The following is a 16,587-nucleotide window of genomic DNA, read 5'->3' on the forward strand; positions in this document are numbered from 1 at the left end:
CTACCTCAAAAAGCTGAGGGGGGTGGGGAGCAAAGTAAACTCAAAGCAAGGAAAAGAAAGGAAAAAGGAAAAAAAAGGCAGAAACCAATGAAATAGACAATAGCAAACAACACAGAAAACAAGATAAGCCAAACGTTTTTTTAAAAAGATCAACAAAATCAGTAACCCCTAGCTAGAGTGATCAATGAAAAAACAAGAACACAAATCACCAACATCACAAATGAAAAGCAGTTATTACCACAGATTCTGCAAACATTAAAAGGATAACAAAAAGCACAGGTGAAGTTTAGAGTTCCAAGCAGCCTTTTAGCAAATGCAGTGCTGAATAATCACCTAAAAAGAGTTGTATCTACAACTCATTTTAATATTTATCTGTTCAACACAATCAAACAAAAGTTGTGCTTTTAAAAGTCTGATTTAATATAAGCAGTCGCCTTCCCCATGCCCCCATCTCAACAAATCATCCTGAACAAGCTCCTAAAGCAGCATTTCAGGAATTTATACAACTACCTGAATTTAGGCTGGCTTTACAAAATAATTGTTAGGTTCTGACTCTTCTAAAAGTATCTTTATCAATTCATAGTGTGCTCCAACCTAAATAAATGAAAAGGTTATTTGTCTCAAGCTGTTCCTATAAAAATTATAAGCAGAGAGAAATGTCTTATAATGTATTTAAGGACACTCAAGACAATGTCTAAATTTTGAGAGTATGACTAGAAAGTTCAACTACTTTCTAAAGAATGAGCTTATATAAGAATAAGAAAGGTGATTTCTTACTTGGCTACTCTGAGAAAAATCCTCAAATGATGAGGCTGGGTGATCTTTCCCCATGGGCATCAAGTCCCACACTGGCCACCTACTGTCTCATCTGAAGAGCCAGAGGGGAAGGAGGCTGACTCTATGGCTTCTATGGCTTATCGCTATCTGAAATCCCAAAGCCACCAGGGGCTCTCACTTTCACAGCAGCAGCAAACAAAAAACAACAAGAATCAAAATACATGGATGGCACTTGGTAGGAGGGTTTTAGTAATTCGCATAATAAGGTTTCCTAGAAAAAGAGAACTCTCATATTCAAGATGTTGACAATGATTTTTTAAAAATCTTGATTAGGATTAGTATTATCAAAAGAAAAAGACAGGTGTCAGTTAAAAAGTAACTCCTTAAATCAAAAATAGTTTGAAACAGAGCCAAAGAAGCCATTACGAGCTGCTATATAAATAGGCATTTAATGATTTTTCCAATGTTACATTATTGATCTAATAGGTTCTCTGCTTCCACAGAAATGAATAAGTAATTTGTTTAAAACAACATTAATAGGATTTGAAGCACATTAGAGACCCTGGGTCTTTCTTATCTTTAGAATTACCACTATAAAGAACTTTACATTGTGTCTTTCAACGAAACAGCCGCATAATTTTAGAAATCACAGCAAAAGACCAGAGACCTTAGATATATCTATCACGTGCAAGAGGCATTTCTAAGTCATAATGCCCTGAATATCAGCTCAACAAATATTTAACATACACTTACTAATGTCAGACACCACTTCTCTAAGCACTGAAAACACAATGGTGAACAAGAGATATGGTCCTTGCTCTCTAAGAGTTTACAGTCTATTAGAGAAGACCACCAAACCAGGTGTGTCAGAAAGGATGCCAGGCTAGCACAGAAAATGGGGTCCAGACCCGTGCAAAGGGAGACAGAGAAGCAGATGTTCAAGCTGAGATGAAGAGGGAAGTAGGACACAGCCTGGAGGGAGGACATGGTTGACTAAAAGATCACTTCTGCCAAAGAAAACTGTGGTCACAGGCACAGCACATGCAAATGGCCAGGTATTTATTTTGAGAGTTGCCTTCTGTGTAGGAAAAGAGATGACAGTGGAAAATTAGACTTTACTAGTAAGGCTGTATATATTAAAAGACAACAGTTAACCTACTTCTTAATCTAGGAGGAAGAAAGGTAAAAAGGTCACAATTTTATCTTGGCCTATTCCTCATATGCCCATTCAAACACACGTTTACTTTATTCAGGCCACAGTGTGTCAGGCACTAGAGAAGGATTCAATGGCAAATAAGATGGATTCCCTCAGGGAAGAAACACACAACCAAATTAGAGCGCTTCTGGCTGCCTGATTCTGAAATGCAGCGCCCTGATTTCAGGTATCATTGAATAAAATACTGAGCTTAAAAGCCACTGTTTGAAGAATCTTGCAATAATAAGTAAGGGAGCAATCATTATTGGACATCAAATATGACACTCCATACACATAAACAAAAAGTATGCTTGCATTTCCAAGTAAATACTGCTAACTAGTGTTTTACAGATGTCAAAGCACTTTTACACTCCCTCATTTTTACTGTTTACAGCAAGGGAGGTTAAGCAGGTATCTTAATAATCACCTGCCATTTGTCAGGCACTGCTTGTGGAGTGGCAAGCACTTTAGTGGGGACTTAATATCCATGACCTCACCTCAGAGTTACTATCATCATTTCCCTCTCTCAAAGGAGGAACCTGTGGCTTAGGGAGTTTACATAACTTGCCCAAAGACACACAACTGACAAGTGGCGGAGGCAAGGTTAGTCCCCAGGCCAGTCTGACTTCAATGCCTGTGCACCTCCATCCATCCACTGCGTGGCTTCAATGCCACCCAAGTCTGAACAGCGAAGGAACTGAAGTGTGACACTGAGCAGAGGAAGTGTGACTAGACTTCGGGTCAGGAATTCTCGTTCGGTGTTCTTTCAGCCTCACTGAAGTATCAGTAGAGTCTTAACCTTAGAGTCCCTGCCCACCATTTGAACTTATCTTTAGTTTTCTAATAACTCAATCCCTTTGGATTCCATCTAAACTGTCTTTCTAAAGATTGTAGAAGAACAGATCACAGAAATAAGTGAAATTTAAAAACTTTAACAAGCAACATCATTCACAGTCTGCATCCGATGCTATTCCTGATGTCATATGCTCATGAAGTATATTTAACCTTGAAATCTACTATTAAATAACCATAATAAAAGTTCGAAGCTCTGTCAAGCTTTATGTACGCGTTCTCATGTAATCCTCACATTAACCCTATGGAGTCCATACTACCATCCTCGATTTATGGAGATAAGCAGAAGCTTATCAAGGTTAAAGAACTTGCCCAAGGTCACACAACTATAGGGAGTATAGCAGCTATGATTCTAGAGCCTAAACTTTTCATCTCTACAATAGCCTATGTGCCTGTGATAGCCATATGATTTTAAAAAATACCAAAATCCTCTGATTTCAATGTGTATGTTTGTAGAAGTTTTCATATATAATTACTCATATAGTTACAGTATCAGAATTATATAGTTTTAGCATGTGGCACTTTGTTAAAGAAAAAGAAGAAATTAATTAAACATATTGCTTAAAAATTTTACACTTTGTACAGTGTTAAGTACCAGGGAATTTGAAATCTATTTGAATAAAACATGTAGCTTACCACTACATATTTTCTTCAGTTTTTTATTCAATAACTTTTCATCCTAAGAAAATAGAATGTTTTATGATGGTAAATATCAAAATTATTTAGGGTCCAACAAGAGATATGGCGCTCGATCTTTTTACAATCTTATTTTAAAAGCAAACAAAATATCTTTATTTGTTTGGGAAAAAGGTATTTGATACAAGTATAATGGAATGAATAAATCGCAAAAATTTCTAAACCATGGGAAAAGACAAACAGGTCAATACAGGTATCACTTTTTGATGTCCCCCATTCCTCTCAATTTGCTTTTTATAATTCTAAAAGTAAATCTGCAACTCATTTTAGAAAAAGTACAATGGGAGAAGAACAGAATGGAGCTAACTGAAAAAAGATAATATTATGTAGTACACCAATGAATTAATAAATTTGTCTTATTTTTTTCTCATCTACACATGACTTACTAATTATTTCCTTTATTTTGGAGACAACCTCAAAAGAAACCAGGCAGCAAAGCTTGTGAATCAGCTGACTGCACCTATGTGGTGGCAGAAAGCAGGCCCCCACTTTAATGAATACACAAAACAATGTCAAAAACGCTTACCGATTTGTACTTGATCAGGCTGGCTGAGAGAAACAAATGCTGATGTGTCATCAATCCAGGATATCTGAATGTTACCTGTAATATTGAATTAAAAGTAAAGTGAACATTTGACCATTTAGATAGCTTTCAGATTTCATTTATATCTCTGATGTTTAAGTATACATGTTCATTAGAGTGAGAAGGGGTACTGGTTTAAAATTTGATTAATATCTCAGCACTACAAAAGGCAAAAATTTAAATCTACCACAGCAGTTATTTCAGTTAAAACTGTAAGAAAAAAGACAAATGGGGGAGGGGGACTTTAAAAATTTGTTTTAAAAGCAAAAGAAAGATCTTTCTGAATTCAATCCTGAGGCACTTCATCATTCAACCCAATCTCATGCCAGAGCTGGAGACTTTGTTCCTATCAAGATCACTAACAAAAATCAGAGGCTACTAAGTTCAAAAACACAGGTATTTCTTTTTAGAGACACAAAGTTTGAAAATTATCAATGGTATACATGAAATGAATCAAGGTAGCAAGAAATAAGGAAAAAAATCAGTGTTGATCTCAAGGCCAGGTAAAGAAAACAGGTAGCAAAATGAAGGACAAGAGAAAAAAGGCATCAGAGAGAGAAAACCAAGACAGACTAATAGAGAAAAGAAAAAAAGAGCGGGGCAGAAAGCCGTAGAGTAAAACAAAAAGATTTTCAGAGAGAGACAAATCCTCAATAAAAGCTAAATGCAAACAGAGTGGAAAACAGTGCTGAACAGAAAAAAAGGAGGAGGGCTCAGTGGGGTAGGAAGTTGGACAAAACTGGAGGGGAAAGCAGAGATCTAATTATGCTGCTACCACTCTTTTTGAAAAATTACAGAAAACTGGAATTTTTAAAAATGGGTAAACTCACTGGAATTTAACAATGAAAAAATGTTTTAATTCCAACTACAATTTTCGAAGGCCAGAAAGCTCCTTTGTTTCACTGTCACAGGAGAAAAACTCACTTCCTGCTGCATATAGTGAGGTACCTTAATGACTTTCTCATAGAAAGTCACTTACTATTATTTTGTTACCTTTCTACCCTGTGTATATGTTGTCTTTGAGATAAATAATAGCTACCATTTATTAAGTAGTTACTGTATGCCACATACTATTCTAAACGTCTTCCAGGGGTTAGATCATTTAATCCTCATGAAATAGGTGGTATTATTATTATTTTCATTATTACCATTATTATCACCATCATCATCATCAGCTCCAATAGAAAACAAAAATAGAGGTTACTTGTTCAATATCGCACAGCTCATCTTTTTTAATTAAAATGAAAAAAGAAAATCTTACTCAGAGCATTCTATTTAATTTAGCCAATTAAAGTTTGACTACACAGGGATAAGAACCTAACAATACAGATGAGAAACAAAATCAAAAGCTTTCAAAAGAAATGAGCTGTAAGATTCAATTGCATTTCTAGATCTGTGTCTAAGTTAAAAAGCAGAACTAGAATTTCAGAATTCAGACTATCTGCAAAGATTAGGATAACTTTCCAGAAATAGACATGCTTTCACTCACTTTTCCAAAATTTAAGTATGGAAAGTTTTTACTTACAAAAGCTAATATATGCTAATTTTAGAAATACAAAAAGTATAAAGAAAAAAAGAAAAAATCCTATCTAAAACATTCAGTGATCAAAGAACAAGAAGTGTTGGCAAGGATGTGGAGAAAAGAGAACTCTCATACACTATTGGTGAGAACACAAATTGGTACAGCCACTATGGAAAACAGTCTGGAGGTTTCTCAAAAAATTAAAAATGGATATGCCTTTTGACCCAGCAATTGCCCTTATGAGTATTTATCCAAAGAAAACCAAAACAATAATACGTAAATATCTACACAGCCCTATGTTCACAGCAGCACAATTTACAATAGCTAAAATATAGAAGCAACCTAAATGCCCATCAACAGACAATTGGATAAAGAAGTTATGGTTCATATCTACCATGGAATATTAGCCACTAAAAAAATGAAATCCTACCATTTGCAATGACATGGATGGACCTAGAGGTTATTATGCTGAGTGAAATAAGTCAGAGAAAGATAAATACCATATGATTTCACTTATATGCAGACTCTAAGAAACAAAAAGGAACAAAACAATCAAAAATAGACTCACAAATATAGAGGACAATCTGGTGATGGCCAGAAAAGGGGGGTTGGAGGGCTGGGAGAATGGGGTAAAGGGTTAAAGAAGTACAAATTAGTAGCTGATAGATGGTCACAGGGATGGGGAGCACGGCATAGGGAATGCAGTTAGCACTAATGTAATAGCTAGGTGGAGAGCCAGAGAGAGTAATCAGGAGGATCATTTTTATAAACTATATATGCCTAACCAATGTACTGTATACTTGAAACTAAAAATAAAATTAAAAATCTAGAAACAAACGAAAAAATTCAGTTGATAATAACATGATGCTTCATTTCAGTCTGATTTCTATATAAAGTTTTTAAAAAAATAACGTTAGTTATACAGGAATCCTACTTTGTATCTGCTTTTTACCCTAAAGGTTAAAATATAAACACTTTACCATCTTCCAATAAATTCCTTCAAGTATTTTTTAAATGGCTACATACTGGTCTATTGAAGAAATACATAAATATTTACTAAACATTCTTACTATTAGACATTTAGGTTTTCGCTGCCTTCACTTTATCCAAAAATATCCAAAGAGAACAGCCTAAATACTTCATTTGTTAAAATCAATAAGCAATGCTGAAGACTTACAACAGAATGGTCTTTATAAACCCTAATCAGAAAACTGTTCAATTTAACCTAATCATCTAACTTGATAAAAAAGAATAGAAACTGCCCTACCTCACACATATCACATATCTCGGTCCTCTCATACATCTGTATTTTCTGTTTGGACTATTCAATGTTAAGCAGTATGCGACCAACTGCCCTTAATCTTAAAAATGATTTATCCTCAACCTAGACTTATTTACTGTGGTCAGCAGGAAGAGCAGTCACAGTAATTGTATCTTGCTTTGCAAGGATTAATAATAGCACTCTATTGTGGGGTGCTATTAAAAGTTCCTCAGATCATATTGGCACAAAGACAGCAGTATGCCAAACTCCCAAAATTCCATGAAATTAAAACCCTGTACATTAATATTATTTTATGCCCCAACTAAAGCCTTCTACATAACTCTGATCACCTACACCAAAAGAATGACAAAATCCTAAAAGTACAATTGTACTTGTGATTTACTCACCAAAGGCACTGAAAAGTTGGTAAAGGTCGCTGGTTTTCCATTCTTTGGGGAATGTCACATGGAGGACATGATCGCGCTTAGGTTGCACTACAGGACAAATTTTAGATGAAAGGTTGACAGACGGAAAGTGAACAACACACTAGGGGTTCTTTGAGGAAACTAAGCCCAAGCTAACTCAGGGAACCGTCCTGATTACCAGACAACTCCCAAAAGCATTCGTAGGAACGTAGGAACGGTAAGACTCTGCCATCTCAGCCCAGACGTCAGGCTCTGACACTTTATAGAACCAACAACAATTTGAACCCTAGCATTTCTATGCAGAAACATCTCTGCTCATGAAGTTCCTGCAAAAATTAAAGAAATAAACACAGCTGCTCTGTTTGATAAGTTTCACCAAACATTTCACTTTCTCCTTTTAATTTAGTTGTCCACAAGTTTATTTCACTATAAAGAAAAAAAAAATGCACTGTCTAAATTGAATGGACTACTTTAAGTATATGCAGTCCTGAGTCATAATCTTGTGTTCCAGTCCCAGACCCACCACTTAACTGTTTAACTCTGAGCAAGAGACCTAACCACATTAGTCACTCATGGCTATAAACTGGGAATGACAACAGCTTGCAGAACTGTTGCGAGAATGACAGATTGAAATGTAAGTCTATAGAGAGGTGCAAGAGTTTGTCCTCAAATCAACATCACTGCAATGATTATTATCACCGAGTATAGTTCACCCATTTCTATATCCCTGTGGCATGTATTAAGGCAAATAAACCAAGGCCAGGAAAAGAAGAATGGGGCAAAGCAGATAAAGTAGTGAATAATCAGAAGAAGCAACCATCTCTCAAATAGACTGACCTTCCAAAGTTTTCAATTCGAAAAAAAAAAAAAAAAAATCAATCTACCAAGCTTAAATAATTGGAAAACAGAGAACTTATTGTTACTGACACAGCTAACACATCTTAAAATATAGACATGTTTACGGGGAATTATGAATTTAGAGTTTTGAGTGAAAAGAAATAATGGAGTTTTTTTTTTTCAATTCATGCATAAACTGGAAAATGAAGGAAAAAGATGAGTTAATCAAGGCCCAAGGGTACCATTAACTTAAGCATACTATTCATATCAACCAGAAAACCACTGCCTATTTTTAAGTGAATAAAGCTCTTTCTTCAGTAATACTTTTCCTGTTATCCCTTCCAGACCACACACTTAAATGTGCAGATGCATGAGAAAATAAAATTTCACTTACAGTCTGGTCCTTCCAAGTTTAGATAGGGGATATCCATGACTCTCATAAGAAATAACCTAAAAAAGAAAAGAAAAACAGGTAATGAATGAATTTCTATTAAAAAACCAACAGACATCTATTAAATTTTTAAAAACCTTCTTAATTAAATTCCTCTATTTTAAAAACTATTTGAAAAGCAATTAAGAGTCACTTCAAAGATTTTTCTCTAGGGTTAAAGATTTATCATAAATACAAAAAACAAACTGTAGTATCATTAACACCTACAACAGTTGCTGGCATTCAGTAGCTCCTCAATAAATATTAGCTAAATAAATGAAATTAGTAATCAGAGTCGAAAGAAAGTCCTCTGCAGAGCTGCCTTGTTAGTCCAGAGAAACTGAGACAACAAATACTACAGAGTGCTAAATATCTTACCAACTTATGAACAACTGGTTCCTAAAATTGTAAAGGTAACTCCTATGATTGGTATTTTGTGAGCTGAGAATAACAGCGTAAATGTCTTTTTTTTACTGAAATACAAAGTAATTGGATGAAAGCTAATCTTATTGGGTGAATTGCACAGTCTAAAATAAGTGACCTGTGCTTGCTTTGGCAGCACATATACTGAAATTGGAACGATAAAATAAGTGACCATCTCAGAAGCTCATGTCATTACTGTGATTTAAAACATTAAAAGTACAAAGCAAAACAATCTCTAGTGAAAAAAACTATCACACTGACATAAATCATAGCAGTCATTTTATATATAACCTCTAAAACAAATACAAAGGCACTTAAAATGGAGTACTTATAAATTACAGTGCTCTAGAATGCAATTCAATTTTCCCTTATTTGCAAGATTATGGACAAAACATCAGGAGTTCTTTTGTTTGTGAGATGATTTTAATGAGTTTTATTTAGATAAGGACATATTGTGTATTTCTGGTAGAGACTGCATTATACAGCAAATTAAAAAGGCAATCCAAGTGCCCAACAAGCAATTAGTTTGGCTTCACTGACCCACAATTAAGGCACATTGTTACCAGGCACTCAAAGCCAAGCAGGGCATGATTCAGTTTACAAATGGAGCCAGCAGCCTGAATAACACCGCTCTGCTAACACTAGAGAAAAAAGTCGTGGTGCTCTGTGGTTTGGGAGCTTGTGGCCTCGCCTGCAATTTAATAAACCAAATCCTATGGCTAAGAAACTAAACTTATTTTTAGTTCACTAATTCAGGCTCAAGGGTACTATTCTGGTTCTGGTAACTATTTTCCCCAATTTAATCAATACTACCTACAATGCCAGAAGACAATAAGATATCTGAGCACCTAGCACACAGAAGGTTCTCAACGGAAATAACTATTACTACTGGAGCCAACCAGAACCTGGAAAGTTATTCCTGGGTTAGAAGGCTTAGTATTTTTATGCCTCATGTAATTTTTAATTCTCCATTTAGTAAATTTAGAGATGGTCCCTGAATTCTAAAAACCAAATAAAAAAAAAGTTAAAAAGTTAGCAAAACATATCAAACACCATAAAAATTAAAATTTTTTACACTACTTTCAACAGAAGAATAAAAGTCGAATCAACAAGATATTCACTGCTACACTGACAAATACACCAATATTCAAAATCAACCTCAAGATTTTAATATCTAGGAGTCGGTAAATTATAGTTCATCATTTCAACAGAACATTAAACAGTCGAAGTAACTTCAAAATAACTTATGAAAACTTCACAATGTGAAGAAATTGTGATACAATTTTAAGTTTTAAAAAAAGCACAAAAGTTTATACTATGATTACAGCTTTGGAAAATATTTATGTCATTAAACCAAGAAAAAAAAATACCCCCCACTCCAAGAAAAAAAAGCCAATGGTTGTGGGAAAGTGAACTTTTTTTCAAAATTGCTTTTACTAGTATTTTTTAAATTTAAAAATAAAATAAAATAAAGGCTACCCAGAACTGAGAGGCCCAGGGGAAATAACTAGAGACTTTCTCAGAGAAAGCCCAGCTGAAAATGCCAACTGAATCAAACTTATGCATCCCAAGCACCATCTCACCTACTGTGGGGGAGAGGAATATAAAGTAAAATCACAAGTTCTGAGTCTACAATTGCTTTATTTCTTCTTAAAAGATCATTTTATTTCTGAAATTGTGGAACCTCAGTAACGAGTTTAGAAGACCTACTGTCCTATAAATACAAACGAGGCAATTTAAAAAAAAAAGAGACTTCCCCAATTTATCTCACCATGTAAATGTTTAAAAATTTTTTTGAAAGATACTTTGTCAAGCAACATATAGGCTATTTGTTCTCTAAAATTTCATCTGAATTTTAAATATCATCTCTGCTTAAAATGAGTAAAAACTGACTCAGCAAAAACACTCAAAAATTTTTTTTTAAATTTAGTTAATTCTAGACATTATCTGGGTTGCTTACTTGATACTTTAACTAAATAGAAACTCCTTTCACAAATGAATTATTAGTAGCACTTCTCACTCTTCCCCTAGGCCTCCATCCTCATGTCTGGACTTCAGAGAGCACTGAATAGCCCCAAACCCTGAAGACCACGAAGACCAACTCCATGTGTGACTTGGCACACTGCGCCTCTGAAGAGAGCCCTGCAATTGGGAAACCGACTCTAAAACTGTAGCTGAGCGTCTGTGGGACTGAACCGAAGTAACCTCTCCAGTGGCCTTCCACCCGCTCATGCTGGGCTGCTTGCTAGCCGCTGCTCCGGCGACATCCCTGCCCTTTTGAAGTAAAATTAAAACATTTCACTGTATGCATGCCTCGTACGCACTGGCTGTCAATAGGCTTCCACTGACCCCCTGGCATGATCGGATAAAATACTTCACATATGGATCACTAGACTGGACAGTTTTCATTTTAACATGTGAGGAAATGCACTGGGCAAACAGAAATGCTGATAAATACATGAAAAGATGTCCTTTCACTGTGAATTGCATTAAAGGACAATCTCTCCCAGAAGGCCTCTCACTAGCAGATATCAAAAAGGACACTCGGACCAACACTTGCGTTGGAAAGTTCTTCCTATTTTAGTGAAGATTCGAGGTAGCTGCAGTTGGGTAGAGACATTCAAGACTGTGCGAGAGTCTTGCCACATTCCTGCAAGCTTTCTGATGAAATGTTGTTTTAGTACTTTTTATCTAAAGGATTGACACTAACTCTGACAAAGACTAAAATTAAAATTCTCATTTGACACAATGGCCAAATTTACACTAGGATTCTATCCTAATAAACCGTATAACTCAAGTTCACATTCTAGATGCCATAAAACATTTTACCCTTTTGGCATTTGTCAGTTTTCCAATGTTATACAATCATAAGACTAGTGATGCTGCTTATCTCGGCTCTCAAACACATCCGGAAAAATTCAAGGGTAAAGCACAGCATACTCCAAGTTCTGCTACTCAGCCTCTTAACAGGTATACGGCGCAGGCTGTGTACAACACCTTCACCTCCAAAGAGCTACCCACCTCCACTACTTGGATGCTGTGTGGCACTCACAAAAAGCTGTCTGCTAACATTTTTTTCCGACCAGGGCAGGATGACACTGTGACCTAGACTGTTTAAGAAGGCTCGCTATTCACAAAAGAATATAATTCAAGATGTAAAATTTCTTAAAGAACCTAGAACCTTGAGCCCTTATCAAAATAAGTAAAACCAGAAACAATGGTTATCACCTGGGAATTTGATAGAAATGCAAATTCCTGGGCCCCACCTAATCCTACTGACTCAGAAACTCTGGGGACTGAGAATCCCAAGTTAAGAGGCAGAGAGAATGTTCAAGGTTGTGTTGTTAATTGCCACTGATGATGATTCATTAATCAGCTGGATAATGACTCAGGCCAACTTCTCCAAAAAAGTAGTAGTCTTAATGATTTGTTTATATTATATGATTTTGGCTTAGAAAAACACAAAACTATTAAAACAAATACCAAGGACTACCTCAAAATTCAGAAAGCAGTAACATAAGAGCTTTTACCATTCCCTGAAACCAGAAGGTCAACTATGGCAAACAACAAGGTTCTCTGCGAGAGAGAAATTGGGGGAAATTATTGCTCTGGCAGCTATTTTTCACATTTTTAAGAAGAAAGTAAAAAAAGATTACTTCTCCTCTCTTGGCAACTCACTGGCAAAAGTCCAACCTCTTTCTGTGAAGTGGCCACAAATGAACACCTCCAGCATCACAAATTAAACTTTAGCTACAGATGCAGCACCGAAGACTGGCAAACACTTTCTACAAAGAATCAGACTCTCTAACCTTATCAAAATTCTTGGACCTTACCAACAAGATTCAGACACAGATTCTGGCAACCACAAAACACATGGGCTGCTTGAGGAAGCACACTAAGGAAGATCAAAGATCATCCTGTGAAGACACAACAGCTCGCCTTGGACTACAGCTTATATCTGAAACACTCCCTACTTGTTCAGTGGCTAAAATAAGATTGCAAAACAATACCAGTATTAATCCATTTTACGCAGCTGCGCTCAAGAAAACAAAAAGGACAAAAGTGATAATCAAAAATGCATGCATGCAAGAAGTCCTGAAAGTGATTCAGGAATATTTTGCACAAGAGGCTCAAAGCCCCAGGAACTGAAAAGATCATTAAAGTTCGTTAAAATTCTGCATTACCAAATCTATGTACAAAATCAATGATCCTATTCAAAAATGAAAAAAAATATTTAATTTTGTTCCAGCAGGAGCATGCTTTCCAATGCTGTGTGGCAGAAGTACCTGTCTCACTTGGCTTTTAACCTGAGCTACTTCCGAAGCCTCCATGTGAAATAGAGAGCTGGAGTCCTGGCGGGAGCACCCAGGGACAAGTCAGGGTTTTAGTTTTGAATCACGAGCCAAGCTCCTCATGGAGAAAAGTGGAGCAAGAGCTCGGGATACAAGGGAAGCTCTCCGAAATGTCTTTTTGTAATGCTCTAGGGCTGATTAAATTACAGCTTCCTATGATGAACGGAGCCCAGGTACAAGAAATGAGGCTGCTGTCTGAGAATGAACTTTGGGTAGACGGAATTTTTAAGGCAATGGGAACAATAGGCAATGAAGAGAGCCACGTCGCCATGGATCAAAAGGACAAATTTCTCACTTTTGCAGCACAGGAAGAGCTGCTACCTGGGCTACCTGAGCACTGGGCTTTCAGGTCACATCTGCCCCCACACACCTGATCACCATCAGAAAAACTGGCAAACAAGAGCTTCTCAGGGTCGAGTGAGACACAGAGGTGTCTGACCACTGGAACTTCTTTTATGTAACGTCAGATTTGTACACATACACACAGGCCTAAATGATCTAGAAGGACTTCTAATGTTATGGCACATCTTAATAAAGGACAGTGTTTATTCTGGTCTCTTTCCCTAGCAAAAAAGGAGAAACCTTAAACCCCCAAACTCTTTCATTCTTCCTTCTAGAAACTCATTTCATTCAATGAGTAAAAATTTGCATTTGTTCATCTATTTCTTCAAGACTACACTGCTCTTCCTGAAAAGTTTACATTAAAAAAAAATTTTTTTCAAGTAAAACTGTTCTCCTCTCCTAACACTAAAGACAGAATGCAGAAATGCTGAGTAAAATCTAATCTCTACACAATTGGAGCAGTGAATTAACTTGTAGCTCACCCCAAGTCCCACACCTTCCAAAGGAAACCTGGAACCTTTGACGACTGCCAGCTCCAGTGTACTTCAAATGGTCTTGGTATTTCCTTCAGGGCATAGCAGTAAAAGCACTTCACAAGAAGCTTGTATGCAAGGGCTCATCATTATACATATTTATGTGCTATAAAATACTAATTTTATCATCCATGGTAGGGAGCATGCAGACATCTCTCACAAAATAAACTTATTTATTTTGCTCACTAAAGCTCTTGTGTAAAATCAAAGGGCAACCACTGGCTAGAAGAGAGTTATTGTGGCATCAGTTATTTTAAATTCACTCAGTTGGGGGGCATACAATTTTCTATCTAGTCACTTGATGTTTTGACAAATAGAGCATTACACGACATTTGTCCTGAAGCCAACTCATGTCCTTTCTTAAACAGAAATACACTAGAAACAAGGAGGGAGAAAAAAAGGAAAAAAGAGAAAACCACCAGCTCATTTGAATAGTCTCCATCAAATGAACCACATAAATTACATCAAATAAAACCGTTAAATTACGCACTTATACAAAGTCAACGTCTGCAGGACCCGCAAAACAATGGATCGTAATGGATCGTAAAATGCCGCAGGAAACTAGCCCCTCAAAATCCAATGGTCAAAGTCAACATCCTTTAGAATCACTGCTCAGGCTGAGAGAAACAGAAATCTTTCAAAGATAGCAGCATTGTTGCTTAAGAAATGTGCAACTACCTGTAGAATTGTCTCTTTTAGGGACTGTGTGCTGTGGAGGAAGAAACCATCTTAGCTAAGGACAGACCTGGGTTATTGTCCCTGAGCCTGCCAATTCTGGGGCGCTTGGCAGATGGCCTCAGCTTTAAAACGGGGACACTATTATCTACCTCTGACTGTTGCTGTCAGAGACTACAGTCAGTATGGGTGATAAACTCTGAAGAGCTGAAGATGTTCAATGGAGAAGATAGTAGTAGCTAGTCTAAATGTCTTAGGGGGCACTGCTAACCCCTGGATCATATTAACTAAATGTTAAATAGTCTTGGAAATAACTATTGCCTACTTGCCCACAGCCAGGGCCAAAGCAGGATGAGGAATACCTAAGAATGCTGACTTTACTACTAACTGGCCTATAGTGAGCTGAATGGTGGCCTCCAAAGAAATATGCCCACATTCTCAACCCTGGAACCTGTGCCTGTTGCTTTCTTAAGAAAAAGGGTCTTAGCAGATGTAACTAACAATTAAGTTAAGGGTCCTGAGATGAGGACATTATCTTGGACTATCCACTTGGCTAGGACATCACAGGTATCCTTCTAAGAAAAAGGCAGAGAGAGACAAGTCATGTAGACAGAAGAGGGGGCCATGTGACCGACCATGGAGGCAGAGGTTGGAGGGATGTGGCCACAAGCTAAGGAATGCCGCAGTCACCAGAAGCTGGAGGAGGCAAGAAATGGATTCTTCCCCAGAGCCTCTGGAAGGAGCATATCTATACTTGATTTCAAACTTCCGGACTTCAGAACTGTGAAAATGTACGTTTCTGTTGTTTTAAATTATCAACCTTGTGGTGACTTGTATAGCAGTCACAGAAAACTAAGATAATACCCTATAATAGAGGAGGCAAGCTGTTTAAATATATATCCAAGGGTTGATTTTTTTTTTTAATAATAAACTAATTGTTTATCATAATGATAAACAAGTTTTTAAGCCAGAGGGAACTGTATTATAAAGTAACCAGAGCAAATATAAGGCTAGAATAGCTCAGTTTGTGGACAGCCCCTGTATACCCACAGGGCTAGCATGCCAAGCAGAGGTTTGCGGGGTGGGTGCCCATCAAGGTTTCTTTAAAAAGTAACCTTTGATAAAGCCACAGAAGAAGCTTACCTGATAAATTTGGCAGTCAAGATCGCATACGGAAATCAGATAAGGTAATAACTTAAGGCAAGCACACCCTTCCGAGGCTGTGGAAACAAGCACGAGCTCCCAGTCTTAAGAAACCGGACAAAAGGCTTAAGAATATTTTAATGTGCCCTAGACTCACCTGTCTTTTGCCTTTATGAAAATCAGTATACTAAAGAACTGTCAGGGTGCTCAAACCAAGCCAATTCTTGGAGATTCTATCCTACTAATTTGGAGAACCCAAAATGAAATGAATGTGACTCAGGGCAAAATAAAGGGTTTCAGTTAAGGCATGTGAGGATAAAATACATTTTGTGTACTATGGAAAAATACATCTGTAAACTAGGAAGAAATTGACTTCAACCCTTCTGGAATGTGGAAGGTGGCTCCAAGCATTTATAATGGTGCAATTCTACTTCTCATGGTACCTGACTCCAAAGTATGCACAATCTGGAAGAGGGTGAAAATGGACTCTTGTTTTTATTAAAAAGCTTACTCCCTAGGCTTTTTATGATTAAAAAGCGAT

General features: G+C 36.8%; 1 protein-coding gene across 3 annotated transcripts in view; it reads right to left on the reverse strand.

The window, feature by feature from the left end:
• The window catches only part of PARN (poly(A)-specific ribonuclease), a 139,191-nt gene that overhangs the window by 83,652 nt on the left and 38,952 nt on the right, over positions 1–16,587 (reverse strand). For all 3 annotated transcript variants that reach the window (XM_011358390.2, XM_023529642.1, XM_023529643.1), the window contains 3 exons: positions 8,543–8,598; positions 7,294–7,380; positions 4,047–4,121 (listed from right to left, as the gene is read on the reverse strand). In XM_011358390.2, the coding sequence (XP_011356692.1) occupies positions 4,047–4,121; positions 7,294–7,380; positions 8,543–8,598 (218 nt within the window). The remainder of the gene's footprint in view (positions 1–4,046; positions 4,122–7,293; positions 7,381–8,542; positions 8,599–16,587) is intronic.

The sequence above is a fragment of the Pteropus vampyrus genome, unplaced genomic scaffold, assembly GCF_000151845.1.
Source record: "Pteropus vampyrus isolate Shadow unplaced genomic scaffold, Pvam_2.0 Scaffold40, whole genome shotgun sequence".
Lineage (NCBI taxonomy): Eukaryota > Metazoa > Chordata > Mammalia > Chiroptera > Pteropodidae > Pteropus > Pteropus vampyrus.